This window comes from Desmodus rotundus, chromosome 8 (genome assembly GCF_022682495.2).
Source record: "Desmodus rotundus isolate HL8 chromosome 8, HLdesRot8A.1, whole genome shotgun sequence".
NCBI classification, from domain to species: Eukaryota; Metazoa; Chordata; class Mammalia; order Chiroptera; family Phyllostomidae; genus Desmodus; species Desmodus rotundus.
Window position 1 is genome coordinate 13,356,064 of NC_071394.1, and position 15,758 is coordinate 13,371,821.

The 15,758-nt window shown below is 39.1% G+C and overlaps 1 protein-coding gene across 3 annotated transcripts in view; it reads right to left on the reverse strand.

Annotated features, from left to right (window-relative positions):
- The window catches only part of COL14A1 (collagen type XIV alpha 1 chain), a 188,364-nt gene that overhangs the window by 46,929 nt on the left and 125,677 nt on the right, over positions 1–15,758 (reverse strand). For all 3 annotated transcript variants that reach the window (XM_045181678.3, XM_024572346.4, XM_045181679.3), the window contains exons 36-40: positions 14,511–14,597; positions 6,476–6,529; positions 2,436–2,531; positions 1,292–1,345; positions 932–985 (exon numbers count right to left, since the gene is read on the reverse strand). In XM_045181678.3, the coding sequence (XP_045037613.2) occupies positions 932–985; positions 1,292–1,345; positions 2,436–2,531; positions 6,476–6,529; positions 14,511–14,597 (345 nt within the window). The remainder of the gene's footprint in view (positions 1–931; positions 986–1,291; positions 1,346–2,435; positions 2,532–6,475; positions 6,530–14,510; positions 14,598–15,758) is intronic.

The window sequence follows — 15,758 nt, forward strand, 5'->3', positions numbered from 1 at the left end:
CGTGTTTACCTCTCTAGCTTCATTTCTTGACAGTCTCTCCATTCCTAAGCTCACATGCACACACACACACACACACACACACTACACTCTAATCTCCAGCCGTACTGAGCTGTACACAACATTGGAAATGCCCCCCTTTGGCTCATCTCTTGTCCTTTGTATGTGCCATTTTCTTGCTCGCTCTAGCTTTCTTTCCCTGTGTTCCTTGCTAGTTTCTATCTCTTAGTTGATACTCAGTCTCCTCTAGTAAGCTTTTCCTGACCCTCCAAGTCTGCATTAGTTAACTATTCTTTGTGTTCCCATGGGGTTCTGGAAGCATTATTATAGCTCCTTACTTGGCTATAGCTCCTCCCATTAAGCTACAATATCTTTGAGGATAAGAACCTCAAACCTGGCTCGGTGAAGATGCTGATTAAACAGACTAAATATTACCTCATCCCTCTCCTAACCATCTTTAAATTTCTTTGACTGCCATTCACTTCAACAAGTTAAAAAATAATTGACACACATTAAATGAAAGGAGAGTACTGAGATTGTCATAATATTTAAATATCGATTCATATGCTTCATGATTTCCTTTGGGTTTGTTTTTGAGAATTAGGAAAAAATGGAAAATCTGCTCAATCAATACACATAATTCTGTGCAAACTGTATTCAGGTTGCAGGAATGTTCAGAAAGAGGCGTTGTTCGTTGGGGAAAGTGCGATGAAAGTTCCCAGGTTCTGATGAAAGTAACAGACACAGAAGATGTCACTGAAGGGAAAGGATGCAGCATAGACAGACTGTAAACGTGGGGGCCGGGGCGGGAGGAAAGAAAACCACAGCTGGTTCGATCGACTGCTTTGCACAGAAACCTGACAGAAGCAAAACGCGCCTCGCGCCTCGGTGAGGAATCTGCTGTGCTGACAACCACCCTTGGGTGAGTCCTTACCCTCTGGCCTGGAGAGCCGTCGCGTCCTGGTGAACCGATGCCTCCTGGGAAGCCCTAGGTGGAGTAAGGACAAGATAAGAGTCGAGAGTCATGAAAGTGAGTTACCTTCTCACCCAGCTTCCCTGAGGCCTCTGTGACTGAGAATTCGGAACCCACAAGCCATTCACAAGAGTGGAATGTCCCCTCCTGGGCTCCCCCTGAAACCATCAGTATGACCCTGAGAGGGGGAACAAGATAAATGGGCACAGACTAACCATCTTTAATACAACTACTGTATTCCCCACCCCTCACCTTAACAAAGCTCCAGGCTAGAGCTGACAGCAATAAACTAAAAAACAAAACAAAACACAGAAATAGTACCTGTGGACCAGGTGGGCCACTCTCTCCTTTCTCTCCTTTTTCTCCTGGCATTCCCTGAACATGCAAAAGAACACGGGGTTGGGTTCACAGGGCTGAATTCTTAGTCTTTTCTTTCTCTCCATGGACTGTTCTAATATTTTCAAGATGAAATTACTTTCATGTGAACATCCAAATACAGCATATTTCACTTCTCACATACGCGATACTACTAGCATAAACATTCCCAGTAAACTAGACGCTTATATATCATGATAGTTTAAACACAGAACATACTGTCTGATACAGCTAAGCCCATACAGTAAATATATGGAAGGGAGTCTTGAACATTTCAATATTGTTTATAGTTTAGATTTAAAAACCATTATCCATATAGATTTTTGTTTTGCTTTGGCTAGAAATTAAAATAATGGAAAAGCAAATGCAGAAACTGGCAGGTAGAGAGACCTCAACAAATCTTAATGACCAGTACTAGTCACTGTACATATTGGCATGTTAATGCCTTCTAAAGTGTGAAAATAACTCTGGAAAGGAAAAACTAGAGAGACATCATCTGCATGGAATGCTGAAAAAGCCTTAAAAGGATCCATTTGCTTCAAATATTAATGACAAAGATTGGCTTTATTCTATAAATCTAGATCTCTAGGGTAAAGTTAATGAAAATCAGAGAGTGAAATTAAATCTGTTTTCAGTGCTTTAAAATGGCTTTTAAAAAGAAATGAGGCTGTAAGAAGTACACTGCTTATCATCCAAAACCCGTACTTGTGTGCTGCACTTTGATGCTCCTTGAGGTAAAGACGGCAAATAAGACTCATTAATCTGTGTCCACTACAAATACATAATAACTTAAGTTTGCATAACTTCTGTTAATGGTAAGGACTTAGTCAAACACAATTCTGCAGACCAATTGCTCATGGATACACTTACTCCCTAGCCTTGTATGTGTTTGTAAAAGATCCCGCCATTGAACCATAAAACTGGCTAATGAATGAACTCTCAATCATTACTTTTATGTCTCAATTCTTATTTGTCGGAGTTGATAGGGACTGAGGCTCATTATTAAGGCATAAAATACAAAAGTTCATTCTTTATAACTCATGGACAAATAATAATAAAAAGCCTATCTGAATGTTCACACACCACTCACCGGCATTCCTTGAATAGACAGACCGCTTGGTCCTTGTGGTCCAGGGGGACCCTGAGGTCCTGGAGGGCCAATTTCACCCCGAGGCCCTTCTGGTCCCTGTAAGGCAAGAGCGGAAAGTCATCCCAGAGCTAAGTGAGACCCTCCAGCACCCAGGAGATATTTCTGCTTAGTGCACTTATAATGGATTTCCTTAAATAATTTTTCCTAAGATGCGAACTATTCATGGGATACCAAGACACCAAACCTCAAATGATTCACCTCCCAGGCAAAATGTCATCAGTCAACCAAAAGAGTAAACACACAAGGGTTGCTGCAACTTTATATTTTTTTGCTTCCATAAATAAGAACTCTATGCCAATTATGTGAGCTCCCAGACCTCCCACATGCCATAACAAATCCAAAAGATATAAATGCTTCAAGACCACCCTCCTGGCCTATAAAGATTTATACCGCCCGTCTGAACTAGACTCTCTGCAGTTCAGTTACCTGTTGTCTATTACCTACCACAGGGCCATTCCTCTGCATTTATTGAAGACTTAGCACCTACCCCCTGTTTTCTTCGTCGTCATAATCTTGCCACCTCCCCTATGCCACTTCAGTGGTCATTGAGGGCCTTCCCTAAACTGAACGTTATTTAAGTTCCTCTCTTCTCCTAATCAGACCTTCTTCTCACCTTAGCAACTCTTACTTCTACAGTTTGGAAGTAAGTTTATTGTGGTTTGGCCAAAACTACACATTTTGGTAATCGTAGACCCAGAAAATCTACTTATCTTCAACCTCAACTCCTTCCCTTTCTTTCATTCTGTGACTCCAATGAAAGCCAGTCATTTATAAATTAAGACCTCCAGATCCTGGGTATCATTTTAAATGTGAGACTCATGAATCCATTACTAGGGACAGGCAATGCAGAAGAAAAAGCAAAATGGTATAAAGGGGGGTGGTAAATAATAAGTGTCACCTGAGACATCGTAAGTTTTAGGTGTTTGAGGAAAACCATGTGGAAATGCGTAGTTGTTCAGGGGTCAACAGGAGTCTGAGCTGAGATGGATTTTGGAGTGCTTGAAGATGGGTTTGTGGGTGAGATTATTAAGGGGATTGTTGATAGAATGAAAGAAGAAATGGATAAAAACTAGATGACAATCAGGTAGCAGGGAGAAGAAGAGAAGTCTGGGAAAGAGTGAAATGAAAGATCCTAAACAGCAGGAAGAAAATGAAAGCAGAGAGCTGGAGTGGTAAGGGAAAGGCCGAAAGAAGAAAATTTCAAATAGAGAGCTGACAGTCACGTCAAATGCCGTAGAGATCTCAAGTATGGTAAGAATTAACCACAGGCCATGGATGTGGCCCAGGAGACACGTGGTGACTAACGAGAGCAATTTTAGAGGCCGCCCAGAGGAACCGAAATCGTCTGTCGGTTAAGAACGAGTTGGGCTATACATAAAGGGAATTTTACACTAAGTGTTCCTGTGTTTTTTGCTTCTTTCACGTGGCAGAGTACTTTGAGGTTCATTCACAGAGTGGCACGTTGCAGCAGTAGGTTCCTTTTGATTGTGGAGTAGCATTCCATTGCATGGATAGACAGAAAATTGTTCATTCACCTGTTGAGAGTCATTTGGATGGTTTCCAGTTTTTTGCTACTGTGGATAAAGGTAATGTGAATATTTACGTACCTCCCCAAAAAGAATTGTTTTTGAGGTGAAGATATAGAAGCACTGAAGGAAAACTATTTTTATAAGAAACATTGAGAGCTTTGTTTGGAGGTTCTAGCAGGGGAATGCAGCTACTCATACCCTTGACCAAAAACTGGTCATCTCCTCTGGTTGGGAAGGTCATCCTCTTTGACCGAGCGTGCAGCTTCGGGAGGGATGCACATGCATTGGTGAGGGAGGAAGGGGACGCCGCCTAGCCAACCAGATCAGCCGAATCAACCCTGGTGATCAATGGGGTGACAGATGTCGCAGCCAGATTGCCTTCACATCCGTAACCAGAGGGGAGTGGGGAGGGAGATAATGGGGAAAGAAGGGGAAGGGTCAAGTCAAGGAACATGTATAAAGGACTAATGGACAAAGACAACAGCAGGGGGCAGAGGATTGAATGTGGGAGGTGGGGGATGGGTAGGGCAGGGGAGAGTAATGGGGGAAATGGGGACAACTGTAATTGAACAATAAAAAAAATTAAAAAATAAGAAACACTGAATAAGAGAAGGCAAGAAAGAGGTAGCTAGATTTTTAAAAGTATGATGGAGGAGATGTGGAGGTAATTTATAAATATTACTTAATATTTATAGTAGTTTAATAGCATATTATTTGCATATTATTGAGTAACTGGAAATGGAGTAGAAGGGCAAAAAGTAGGTGGTCTATTTTATGCTATAAAATATGAGATAAAAATGACTAGGAAAGACCAGAGATAGGGCTGCTCTGAGCTTCTCAATTATTATTAACTATTTACTGCAACAGAAAAGCAAAGCCAAAAAAATAAAAAGTAACATGGGTGGGGACTTTGGGGCTGGAAAGCATAGTCTATCTGTTCCTACACTGTCCACCTTGGTAGACGTACGAGCGTCCTTCCTCCAACACGGTTTTTTCCAGAACCCACCGCATACTTGCACCTGTGATTCATCAAAATCAGCATACAGCAATAACCACATCAGTAGTAGGCTTGTGGGAACAGAATATTAGAGGAAAGGGGTAAATCCTGAGATCATCAAACACCTGTGAATTCCTAATACGTCTACATCATCAGAACCATCACCCAATGAGAATGTTAAACCACAGGGTCATGGGGTTAGAGGTGTTAGGAGAGCAGAGCAGCACCTACGGGAGCTCATCGGCATTGCCCTGGGGTTAAACCAAGGAAGACCCAGCATATCATTGTCTGAGAAGAAGCTTTCAAACCATGAGCCTTCTCACAGGATGTAAGCGATGAAGCCATGTCTGTGCCTGAAAAATGTGTCCCAATCTCAGAAAACAAAACAAAAATGGAGATTTCTTCTGGTCTAAGTTTTGAACTGGCTAGTACCTGATTAATTATATTCAGCCTCCTTGTATTTACTACTTCCCCCCTCCATATTTTCTCCTACCTTGCTTCACTTGTTTCTAATTTTATAGTAAAAAGCCTTGCAATGTTCTCTTCTCTAAGAATAAATACCATGCAGATTTAATAAGTAATCATATTGAGACAGTAAGTCAAGCAAGACGGGTGGAGCACAGATCAGGTGGATTAACATGGTGAAAATGAGACAGGAGCCGGATTATACAGGGCCTTCAATCCCACGCCAAGGAAGGTGAATTGTATTCTCAGGGCAAACAGCGTACGGCAGCAGGTTTCAAGAGTGTGTGATATGACCTTGTATAACTTTCAAGGAATGAATCTAGGGGAAGATGTGAAAAATCAATCAGAAAATCAAGCCACTAGAGCCAGGAGACCCGTTAGAAGATTTACCAAAAGCCAGAGAGAAGATGGTAAAGCCTGAAGTCAGTTAGTGGCTGGGCTTCTGCCATCCCTCCGGGCACTGTTGTGCAAAGTAGAAAAACATGCGCCTTAACATAGCTTTGCACAGCTTGGTCCTCTTGGTTGGTGCCTTCGTACGGCGCCCAACCTGAACCACCACACTTGGTGGCCTTGGGCAGTGCGAGCAGAAAATAGAGTTGTGTGTGTGGTTATTCATCGTGGGAGGAAAGAGGGAGGAACTTCCAAGCTGAGAAAATTACCTGGGAGGGACCGCTGCCTACTTGCGTTCAGGGCTGTTCCAACAAAGCAAGAAAGAAGAGAATGCACAAGACAGAGAGGACTACACCTCTCAGAACGCGGACATTCTATTTCTGACCCAGAAACTTTTCTTTTCCCTAAGTTAGTCAACATTCTGATTGATGAAAAATACATAAGAATAAGGGGAAAGACTTAGACACAACTTTGACAAACATGTGAGGACCTGTAGATTACAAAGAGTAAAAAGTGCTGAGCCCCCAAATCATTATGTTTGTTAAAAGAGAGGGAGGGGAGGGACAGAGGTGGTGACAGAGAGAGGCCGAGAACCTTACCTTTAGACCCTGTTCACCTTGTTGGCCCTTTGGTCCTCTGAGTCCTGGACCACCCTGGCAAACAGATGTTAGGTATTAGCGCACAGACACATCTTAACCCCGTTTACTTCATCCATTTTCCTTTCTCATGGGGGTTGTGTGATTCTCATTTGTGTCAAGGCCAACACACTGTATAACGATATAGGCTCATCACAAACCTTCGCTGGAAAGTCGCCACCCAGACAGACCCAGCCTGGCTGCTAACGATTTCATAATCTGAGCAAACTTTCCATGCCAAATATTTTTAAATTTTAAGAAGTTATGGGATTGTTAAAATTTAGTGATATTAGGGTTACTACTGCTAATGGCAGCAAATGATAAAATATACCACTAATCTAAAATTATATGTCTTATACCACAACTCTGAGATTAAATTATTTAAGTTGTAAAAAGCATGTGAGAATAATAACAACTCTGTATTTACACTGTAAAGAGCTTACTCGATTAGTTTTCCTGTAACTTCAGTTATTTGCATTCCCCGTAAAGGTTTTTGTCATATTTATGTACCACATACACAATTATTTAATAACATTTTCCTTGTATAGGTACATGGACACGCATAATACATACATATGTACGTGTATCTTTGCAAACATATATTCCTCATATATATGCAGGTAAATATATGTGTGCATATATAACCTTTGAATATTTCTAATTGAGTCACTATTTCCCTTAAATCAATTTTAAAAGGAAATATTATAGCACTACAGTGGAAAAAATATTATTTGTTAAGAATAGAAGAAAACCTTAAAGATATACTATAAATGATGTTATTCAATTTAGCTAAATTTTGTTCCTGTTGAAGTTTTTGAGTCGTAGGTTTGCTCTTTGTTAAAAAAGGATAGTAAGTATTGGCATGGTCATATGGACACCAGGCTGAGAAAATCACCTTCACCTGGGAAGAAGGGTTAAAAGACTATTGACAATGCAGCATCTTTCTCACTGTGTGATTCCAATTTCTTTCCTGCTATGTCCATGACCACTGAAAATCATGTACATACCATCGGCTCACATCGCTTGGAAAAAGACTAGATCAGATGATCTTTAAGGTTTCTTCCAGCTTGTTTTTGAACCATATTAATTCAGTCTCCTCCTTAGCATTAGTTGGTTTCTTATCTTTGAGACTTTTTGAATACAATTATATAATTCATTTTATGCACAGGGATATATGTATTTTTAAAAATCATTACCTATAGCATTTTTGGTATTATTTGACATATATAGATTGCATATGTGACATCAAACTTTTTATATGAGTTTTAACTTAACGTTTTAGAGATTTTTCCATACTGGAACATTTGGTCTAACGTATTCTTGATGAGTTACATAGTTGTCCATACCATGGATGCATAATAGTTTAACCATTCTTCCGCAACTGGAAATGCAGGATGTTCCCCCACAATTTTTTGCTGTTTAAACAATAATGCAATTAAAATCTTTAAATCCTTAAACATCTCAAATATAAAGGTTAATATTTAAGTAAAAACATTAACATTTAAGGTAGCAACAAGTAGAATTATACATGAAATTTAACAAATATGCAAATATATTCTCAAATTGTGCTCCAAAAACATTATGCCATCTGCCAAGAGTTTAGGAGGGTACCTGTCTCTCTAACCCTTAGTATCTGATATGGTAAAGTTTACATTTTTACCAACCTGACTTACCAGCTGAATTTTTATTTCCCTTAATGCTACTATGATTGCGCATCTTTTCATGTTTGTCCCTTTGCATTTTATCTCAATGCAACTACCTATATATATACTTAGTTTTCTACTGAGTTGCATGTATTTTACTCTTTAATGTGCAGAAATTCTTTATACATTTGGATAATACATCTTTAGCTATTTTGGATGATGTAAATATTTCCCCCCCACGTAGCATATATTGTTGGTTGGCTCCAAAGTCTTTCCTGACTCCTTTCCATTTTATTTCTCCTACTGTAAAGCCTGATAATCACAGAGATTTGCTTTCCAAGCCTCCTCTGCAACTAGGAACAGGCATGATAGCCAGCTTGAGCCACTTTGATGAAGAAGCAATCGCCAAAGAAAAGCCAGGTGGGAAGCTGGAACAACCGGGGTCCTTCAAGAAATAGGGACCTCTAAGTCTTGTTGAGCAAACAATGAATGTCCGACTGCCCCAGTGGGTTACACCACTGCATTCGTGTGAAATTTTCTGTTTCTTGCAGCAAGCCCAGTGCATCCCAAGCAATATACCTAATCTGGCCAATTCTTTAATTTTGTTTGCACATTTTTAAATGATTGTGACCAGATGACTCATAGGTATTCATGCCAGAAGCACCATGTCTAAAAGCCAGGGACTATTTTACATTTCTAACTTATTTTCCATCTCATCCCTGACCCCCATCCCTGAGGACATGACAAGAATTCAACAAATATTTGTGGATGTAAAATTCCATCTTTTAATAAGAAAGGGTTGGTCTAGGCAAAGGGAATGTAGTTCTTTGTCCCATGTCTCTCCATGGCTCTTTACATTGTGTTGGCCGTAGTACTACTGTGTGAATTCTTGAATGAGAAGATAATCACAACTATGTTAATCATTGGACAGGGTGCATTACATTTTATTTGGGGGACTACTTAAATAGCTTATTATACTTTAAATATTTAAAAATTTCAATAGCTCTTCTCCATTTTCCTTTTTTTTTTTCCCTCAACAAGTCAGAGCTCAACCCTTTTCTTTCACTTCTCTGTTGCTTTCCTCTCCTTACAAAGTTTGACGCTTAGGTCATAAGGAAGTAAATATTTTATAACTTGTTCCAGCAGTATTGCAAATGAAAAAACTCAAAAAGCCTCCAGCTAAAAAAGTTTATTAATGCTGTTTAAAATAAAATAAGCATTATCGTAATTAAGAACTGAACCCTTAAGCACCAGGAATGAGGGAGGAACAGAAAGCCAGAGCAGCCGGCATGCACACCGAGACTGCCCGGGGGAAAGATGGTGAGGGCAGTTGAGGTTCACTGTAAAGCCTGCATTTTTTAGCTCACACAAGGCAATGAAATGTGCACTTGGGTCTGTGATAGGTGGGGGGAGGGTAGGATATGAAACATTCATGAAAGTTGAACAACTGGAAAGGCTGCACTCTGAATGAGCTAGAAAAAAAAATGGCCCCCTAGCAGGTGGATGACCAAAATGTTTCCACTTTAGCTATGGGAAAACTAGGAAGTATCTTCCCTAAGAACTATTACCCAGGAGCTGATTCTTACACAATCTAGGGGCTAGAATTCCCACTACTTGTGAGGATTGAAGAAAACTGCAAAGTTAAACCTAAGGGGGTTTTCAGTTGGTTGTGTACTCGGGATCTTAGCAAAAGCAGGCACAGATATTCTCTGGAGTAAGACCATTCAAACTCAGGCTCAAAGTAGTCCCACGGATAAAGTCTCAAGTAATGTGAACTCAAACATACACAAAAAAATTCACAAAATACACATGGAAAACAAGATAGAATGGGTAAAATCAGCAGGAAAACAAATGATAGACTCAAAACCACATACACTGCAGAGATACTGAAATTATCAAATTATCGGATAAATAACATAAACCATATTTAATATAATAAAGAAAAATAGCCTTGAAAGGGTTCCAAAAGAGGAGACTATACAAGTGACCCAAAGTTTTAAAAAGGAACCAAATGTAACTTCTAGATGTGCCAAAGATAATAATCAAAATCAGAAACATAATGAATAGGTTAAATGGTGTATGAAACATAGCTAAAAACAGAATACACAAGAATATAAATTTAAAGAAATTACATGTAATTAAGCCTGGAGATGCAAAGTAGAAAATAGGTAAGAGAAGTCAAAAGACATGAAAGTAAAATTATAAGTTATAAAGTACACCTAGCTGGAATTTCAGAAAAAACACAATAGAGATGATGAGAGAGGCAATATTCAAAAAGATAGAGACTAAGAAAACTCCAATTTTAATGAGAACATTGGTGTTCAAATTCTTGAAGTCCCAAATTTTCCAAAATGCAAGAACAACATCAGAAACCCACACCAGAACATATTGTAGTGAAACCTCAGATCAAAAAAAGAGGTCTTGAAAGCAACCAGAGAAAAAAGATTTCTCACAGAATGGTAATTTGACCGACAGCTGACTTTTCAATGGCAACAATGGAAGCTGTAAAATGGTGTAAATTTAGTCTCTACCAAGCGCTCAGAGAAACATAATTGTTAATTTAGAATTGTACTTAGCTTGGGAACTTGCCTGAGGGTTTTAATTGAGGTCAATATTAAAATTTTTAAGCAAAATAGGAAGTTTATTACTGCCTTATGTTAGTATGTGCGCTGATGACTGGTTGTGTAGCAGAGTAGCTTTACCATGTAAGGCAGTGTGAAACCTTGGCTGCTTCCATGCTGTCACTCTGCCTCGTCCCAGAATGTTGCTTGTCAAAGTGAGCCCACTACCACATGTGAGTTCTAGCCTGTGGAGAAGGGTGAGGCTGGTGAAGAGGAGCATTTGTTTTTTGACTGCATCTACCTTCTCTCTCACTGGCCAGACTTAGTCCTAAGGCCACAAATGCTAAGAAATCAAGCCCCTAGCAGAATAGCCATGTACTTGGCTAAAACTTGGGAGGTTCTACTATTGAAAAGAAGCAGTGGCAATGAATATGGGGAGGGGTCAGCTAGCAGCCTTTGTAACGACCACCAAAACTATCCTTTGATAACATGGGAAATAAAAGCCTTTTCAGATGAACAAAAACTGGAAATTTACTACCAATTGTCTCTCATTAAAGAAACATCCAAAGGGTGTACTTTAGGAAAAATAAAAATGCTACCAGAAGACATTATGAACAACAAAAAAAAAGACAGCAAATATGTAGGCAAGTCTTAACACCCAGTAATTTGTAACAAGAAACAAAATGTCTAATTTGTGATGATAAAAAATGCCTGAAATACTGGGTAGCATCAGCACATTAATTATAAAAAGAATAATCTAAGAGAGAAGAATTCCAAGAATATCATGTTAGTTGAAAGAAGGGTAGAAGTCTCGATTCTTTTTGCTTTGTCAAAAACATCTATTAGAATTTCTAGGTGAACTATTGAAAGAACATACATAAAGAGTATAATTTCCAAATTAGTGGAGAGGAAAAGAATGAGAATAAAAGCAAAAAGGCAAAAATTGCAAATAAAACTTCAATCAACCAAGAAAGCCACACACATACACACACAATGGAAAAATAGAAGGCAAAAATCAAGGTGATGGACACAGGAATATAAACCCAAGTGGGTTAATAATCACAAATAATAAATTGGACTAAACTCTGAAAAAAAGATTGTAAAACAAGTTTAAAAACAAAATCCAGGCATATGCTACTGAAGAGACATGTGCAAAATATAAAGACCTGGAAAAGTTAAAACTAAAAGAAGAAAATGGGTATCAGAAAAATAATATGAAAGAAATGTTGACAAAGGAAGTCACAGGGAAGACAATTGTTCTAATTTTTTGCATATGATAACAATCTTAGGATATATAATGCAGAATTACAAACAGAATTTGACAATTTAACAATGAGAGTGGAAGATTTTAAATATCTGTCTCATAATGGAAAGATAAAGAATTAATACAGATGAAGATTCTAATAATACAACTTACAATTCCATTTACTGGATTTTGTTTTTAAAATGCTGAACTTCCAGAGGGCAAAGGGAGAAAAATTGGGACAACTGAAATAGCGTAATCAATAAAATATAATAAAAAAAACCCCCACAATGCTGACCTTCACAGTTAGAGAGCATGCATTCTTCTAAAGCCTACATGGAAAATATGTAAAATTTGGCCAAAAGCCACAAAGCAAATATGAAGAATCAACAAATTCAAAGCACTGGTAATATACAGACTATCTTCCATGATAAAATTAACGTCAATGAGAAAAAGATAAAAACTGCACATGATTGAAAGTTTAAAAACACACTTCTAAGTTAATCATGGCTGAAGGAAGGGGTAAATAAAAATATAAAAGGCGATAACTGCCAGAAATATTAAATTTGACTACTTTAGAATTAAAATTTCTAGACAATATAAATTCCCATACACAACAACAATCCACAGACCAGGAAAAGATATTTGCGAACAATATTGTTTAAAAAAGGTTAGTGTTCAGTGTACATAAAACCACTTACAAATCAGTGAGGGAAAAAATCTGCTAAACAAAACCCCAGCACAGTTTGCAAATAGGTATTTATATAGGAAAGAATCCAAATGACTGAGAGACGAGTGAAAGACTTCCTCATCCCACTAGCAGGGAGGGATAGTCCTATTTAAAACAACGATGACATAGGGCTTTGCAGTCATCAGACAAACGAAGGCGCTCCTATTTGGCAACATCAGAGGGTTTTGGTGAGGTGCACGGGAGCTAGCTCTCATGCGGAGTTTGGGGAAGAAGACATTGGGACAATCACCCTCAAGAGTACTTAGGAGTTTCTCCACAAAGCTGAGGATGCATTTCTTCATTCTCCAAAAAATCTAAGCATTATTGCAAGAACACTCACTCGTGTTTGCAAGGAGACGTACAAAGAATGTTCACTGTAATAATGTTAGTGTAGGGAAATACTCCACCGTAATGGGTCAATAAACATCGTTTATACAATGGAATACCTTCCAGCTGGTACAACAAATAAACTAAGCAATGTGCATTAGCCTTGATAAAGTTCAAAGACATGCCTTTGGGGCAAAAAAAAAAAAGGAACCTACACACAGTTGAAAATAAATCCTCTTTTTCAATGCCCAGACTCAATGCAAGCTGTACATTTGGTGAAAGGTTTATAGGGTTCAGAATTTTTGTACACATGTTATCTTGTCTATCCCTCACGATACCCGTTGAAGAAGCGGGTGCTCTTTCGTACATAAGGTTCACAGTGGTTCAACGACTGGCCTCATCTTATGATTTAAATTTGGTGCTTTTACCATTACTCCACATTGGCTTCTTTGGGATAAAGAGTCTTTTTTAAAAAAAAAAGTATTTCGGTTCTACATCCATAGCTTGAAAGAATGTTTTCTGTGCCAAAGATAAGGAAAACTGCCGGGGTATTTCAGATGCATTCAGCCCGTTCTCTTCCTTTTGGTCCGCTTCAGGAAATATGGTCCACAGACAAAGGACAGTTAGTTGTTGGTGGTGCCAACCTGCAGTGAAGTTTCCCGCTGCAAGCCAGCTGTCGGCCTGGGTCATCCCCTGCACACAGGCAAGCTGGGCCCACCGCCTCTGGGAGGCCAGCGCACAAAGACTGGTCGGCATGGAGTATTCCTCCTGCGGGGTCTGGGTTTCTGTGTTTCCTGGTGCACCTTCTCCCTGTTTCCTTTGTCTTCTGCCCATAGATTTGTCATTGACTAACTCCAGTTTCGCAGGTTAGACATAAAGTGAACATTGAAACATATTGCAAAAGATTTATCATGGTAAATTCAAAGACCTAGATAGTGTAATTTAATATTTTATAAAATATGGTTTTTTTATCTTCTTCCCTCTCTACTTCCTTTTTCCTTCTTCTTCCCCGTGCTCCCACCCCCGCCTTTTTGTCTGTAGAAAGTTCCAGTCAATAGTGGAGAACTTCAGGCTCAGATGAGATACTTCTGAAAATTTCAAAACCCTCCCTTCACATGTAAATTTTGATATAGAAAGGGCAAAAAGAGGGTATGCAAATGTTACAGGTACGAGCAGAAGGCCAATATTTGAAACAGTCACACAGAATAAACCACAGGAGTATGAAGGGAAGATTTTGCATGTGCAGCAAAGCAGGCTGCCTTGCAGAGTGGTTGCGAGCATCATCTCCAAGAGCCACAGGAACCACCTGGATTTGAAGAGCCGCTCCTCCAAGCTGTGTTCTTTAGGCACGTTCTTTAGCAGCATCTCTGTGCTTCAGTTTACTCATAGGATTAAGTGAGTGGTTAGCACAGTGGAGAGCACATATTAGACACGCAACAAGTGGTGACTATAAATGTTATTAAAGAACATTTAAGCCCAGCTAGGTGAGACTTACTGGGGGGCCTGCTGGTCCCAGGGTACCTTTGCTGGCTTCAGAACAGGAGCAGGAATGGGGAAGGTCTGGGCAGGTCTCCTCATCCCTCTGAAAAGAAAAAAAAAACATGGCATAATTGTTAACAAGATATTCTGTACAAGTTGTTTTATAAACTCTAAAAAATTTTTTAATTTAGGACACTTGAAAGTGAGTATTAGTCTAGAAAGGCAGAGAATATTCTCTCCTGGCCACAAAAATCTTTTGTCTTAAAGAAAAATGAATGGATATCTAATGAGTCATTGATAGTCATCATTATTAAAGGATGTTGTTAAAACCAGCGTGGGAATCCAGGAGAAGAAAGGCAGAAGTGGGTGTAAAAAACCCCCCCAAAACCTGCCCACTATTGAATTCAGTTGGAGCAGTAGTACTGTACGAACGAAAGGTCTTGCAAACTTTGTGTTACAATGTTTTTCCCACTGCAAAGAAAACTGGTTGAAATAGTCAACCAAAACCACTGCATCTATACTAAAACAAACACACAAAACAAAAACCAAGCTTAAACACATCATCAATTCCCTATAATAATTGCAACTACTGCTCACATTCTGTGGCTGAAAAAAAAAGCATCAACCTAAAGCTTTGAGACAGGAGGTCACATTTCTCCTCCTGGAGACTTTCATTGCCATGTGACACTACAAGGAACATTATGAATGTCAGGCTGAATATATCTGCTGAGTTCCTGGAGTGTGGAGAAGCAGAGCACCTGCGAACAGCGATTGAGTCATTTGTGAATATCCATTTGGAAGAGCAGCCAAAAAAAAGTCTACACTGGGATAAGAAACTGTACAACTTAATCAGTCCCTGAGGGGAGAGAGCAAATGAGCTTTGCTACTCAAGACTTTGGGGAAAAGTTAGAGCTGAATAGAGCACACATGATAATTAAGTAATTAATTTGAAAATAATGTCAGTCTTTGAAATATTCACAATAGAATCCCAAAAATGCTGAGCAAAGAACCAGTAATATCCTGGATATACTTTTCCCTAAATGTTGGGTAACAATCAAAACTTTCAGCTCGTTACAAGAAAACCCCTTGCTAACACATCTGGACAGCCAGAGGGAAATACAGACTTGAGTCTCCTGAAAGATTCCCACATTAAAGTTAATAGCAGGTCCCCTGTGACCTGAGACTCGGTAATGATTTTGACATTGCTGTCAACAGTCTCCACCCAGGTCTTCCTACCATGAAATGAAAGAAAAGTTCTGAAAAG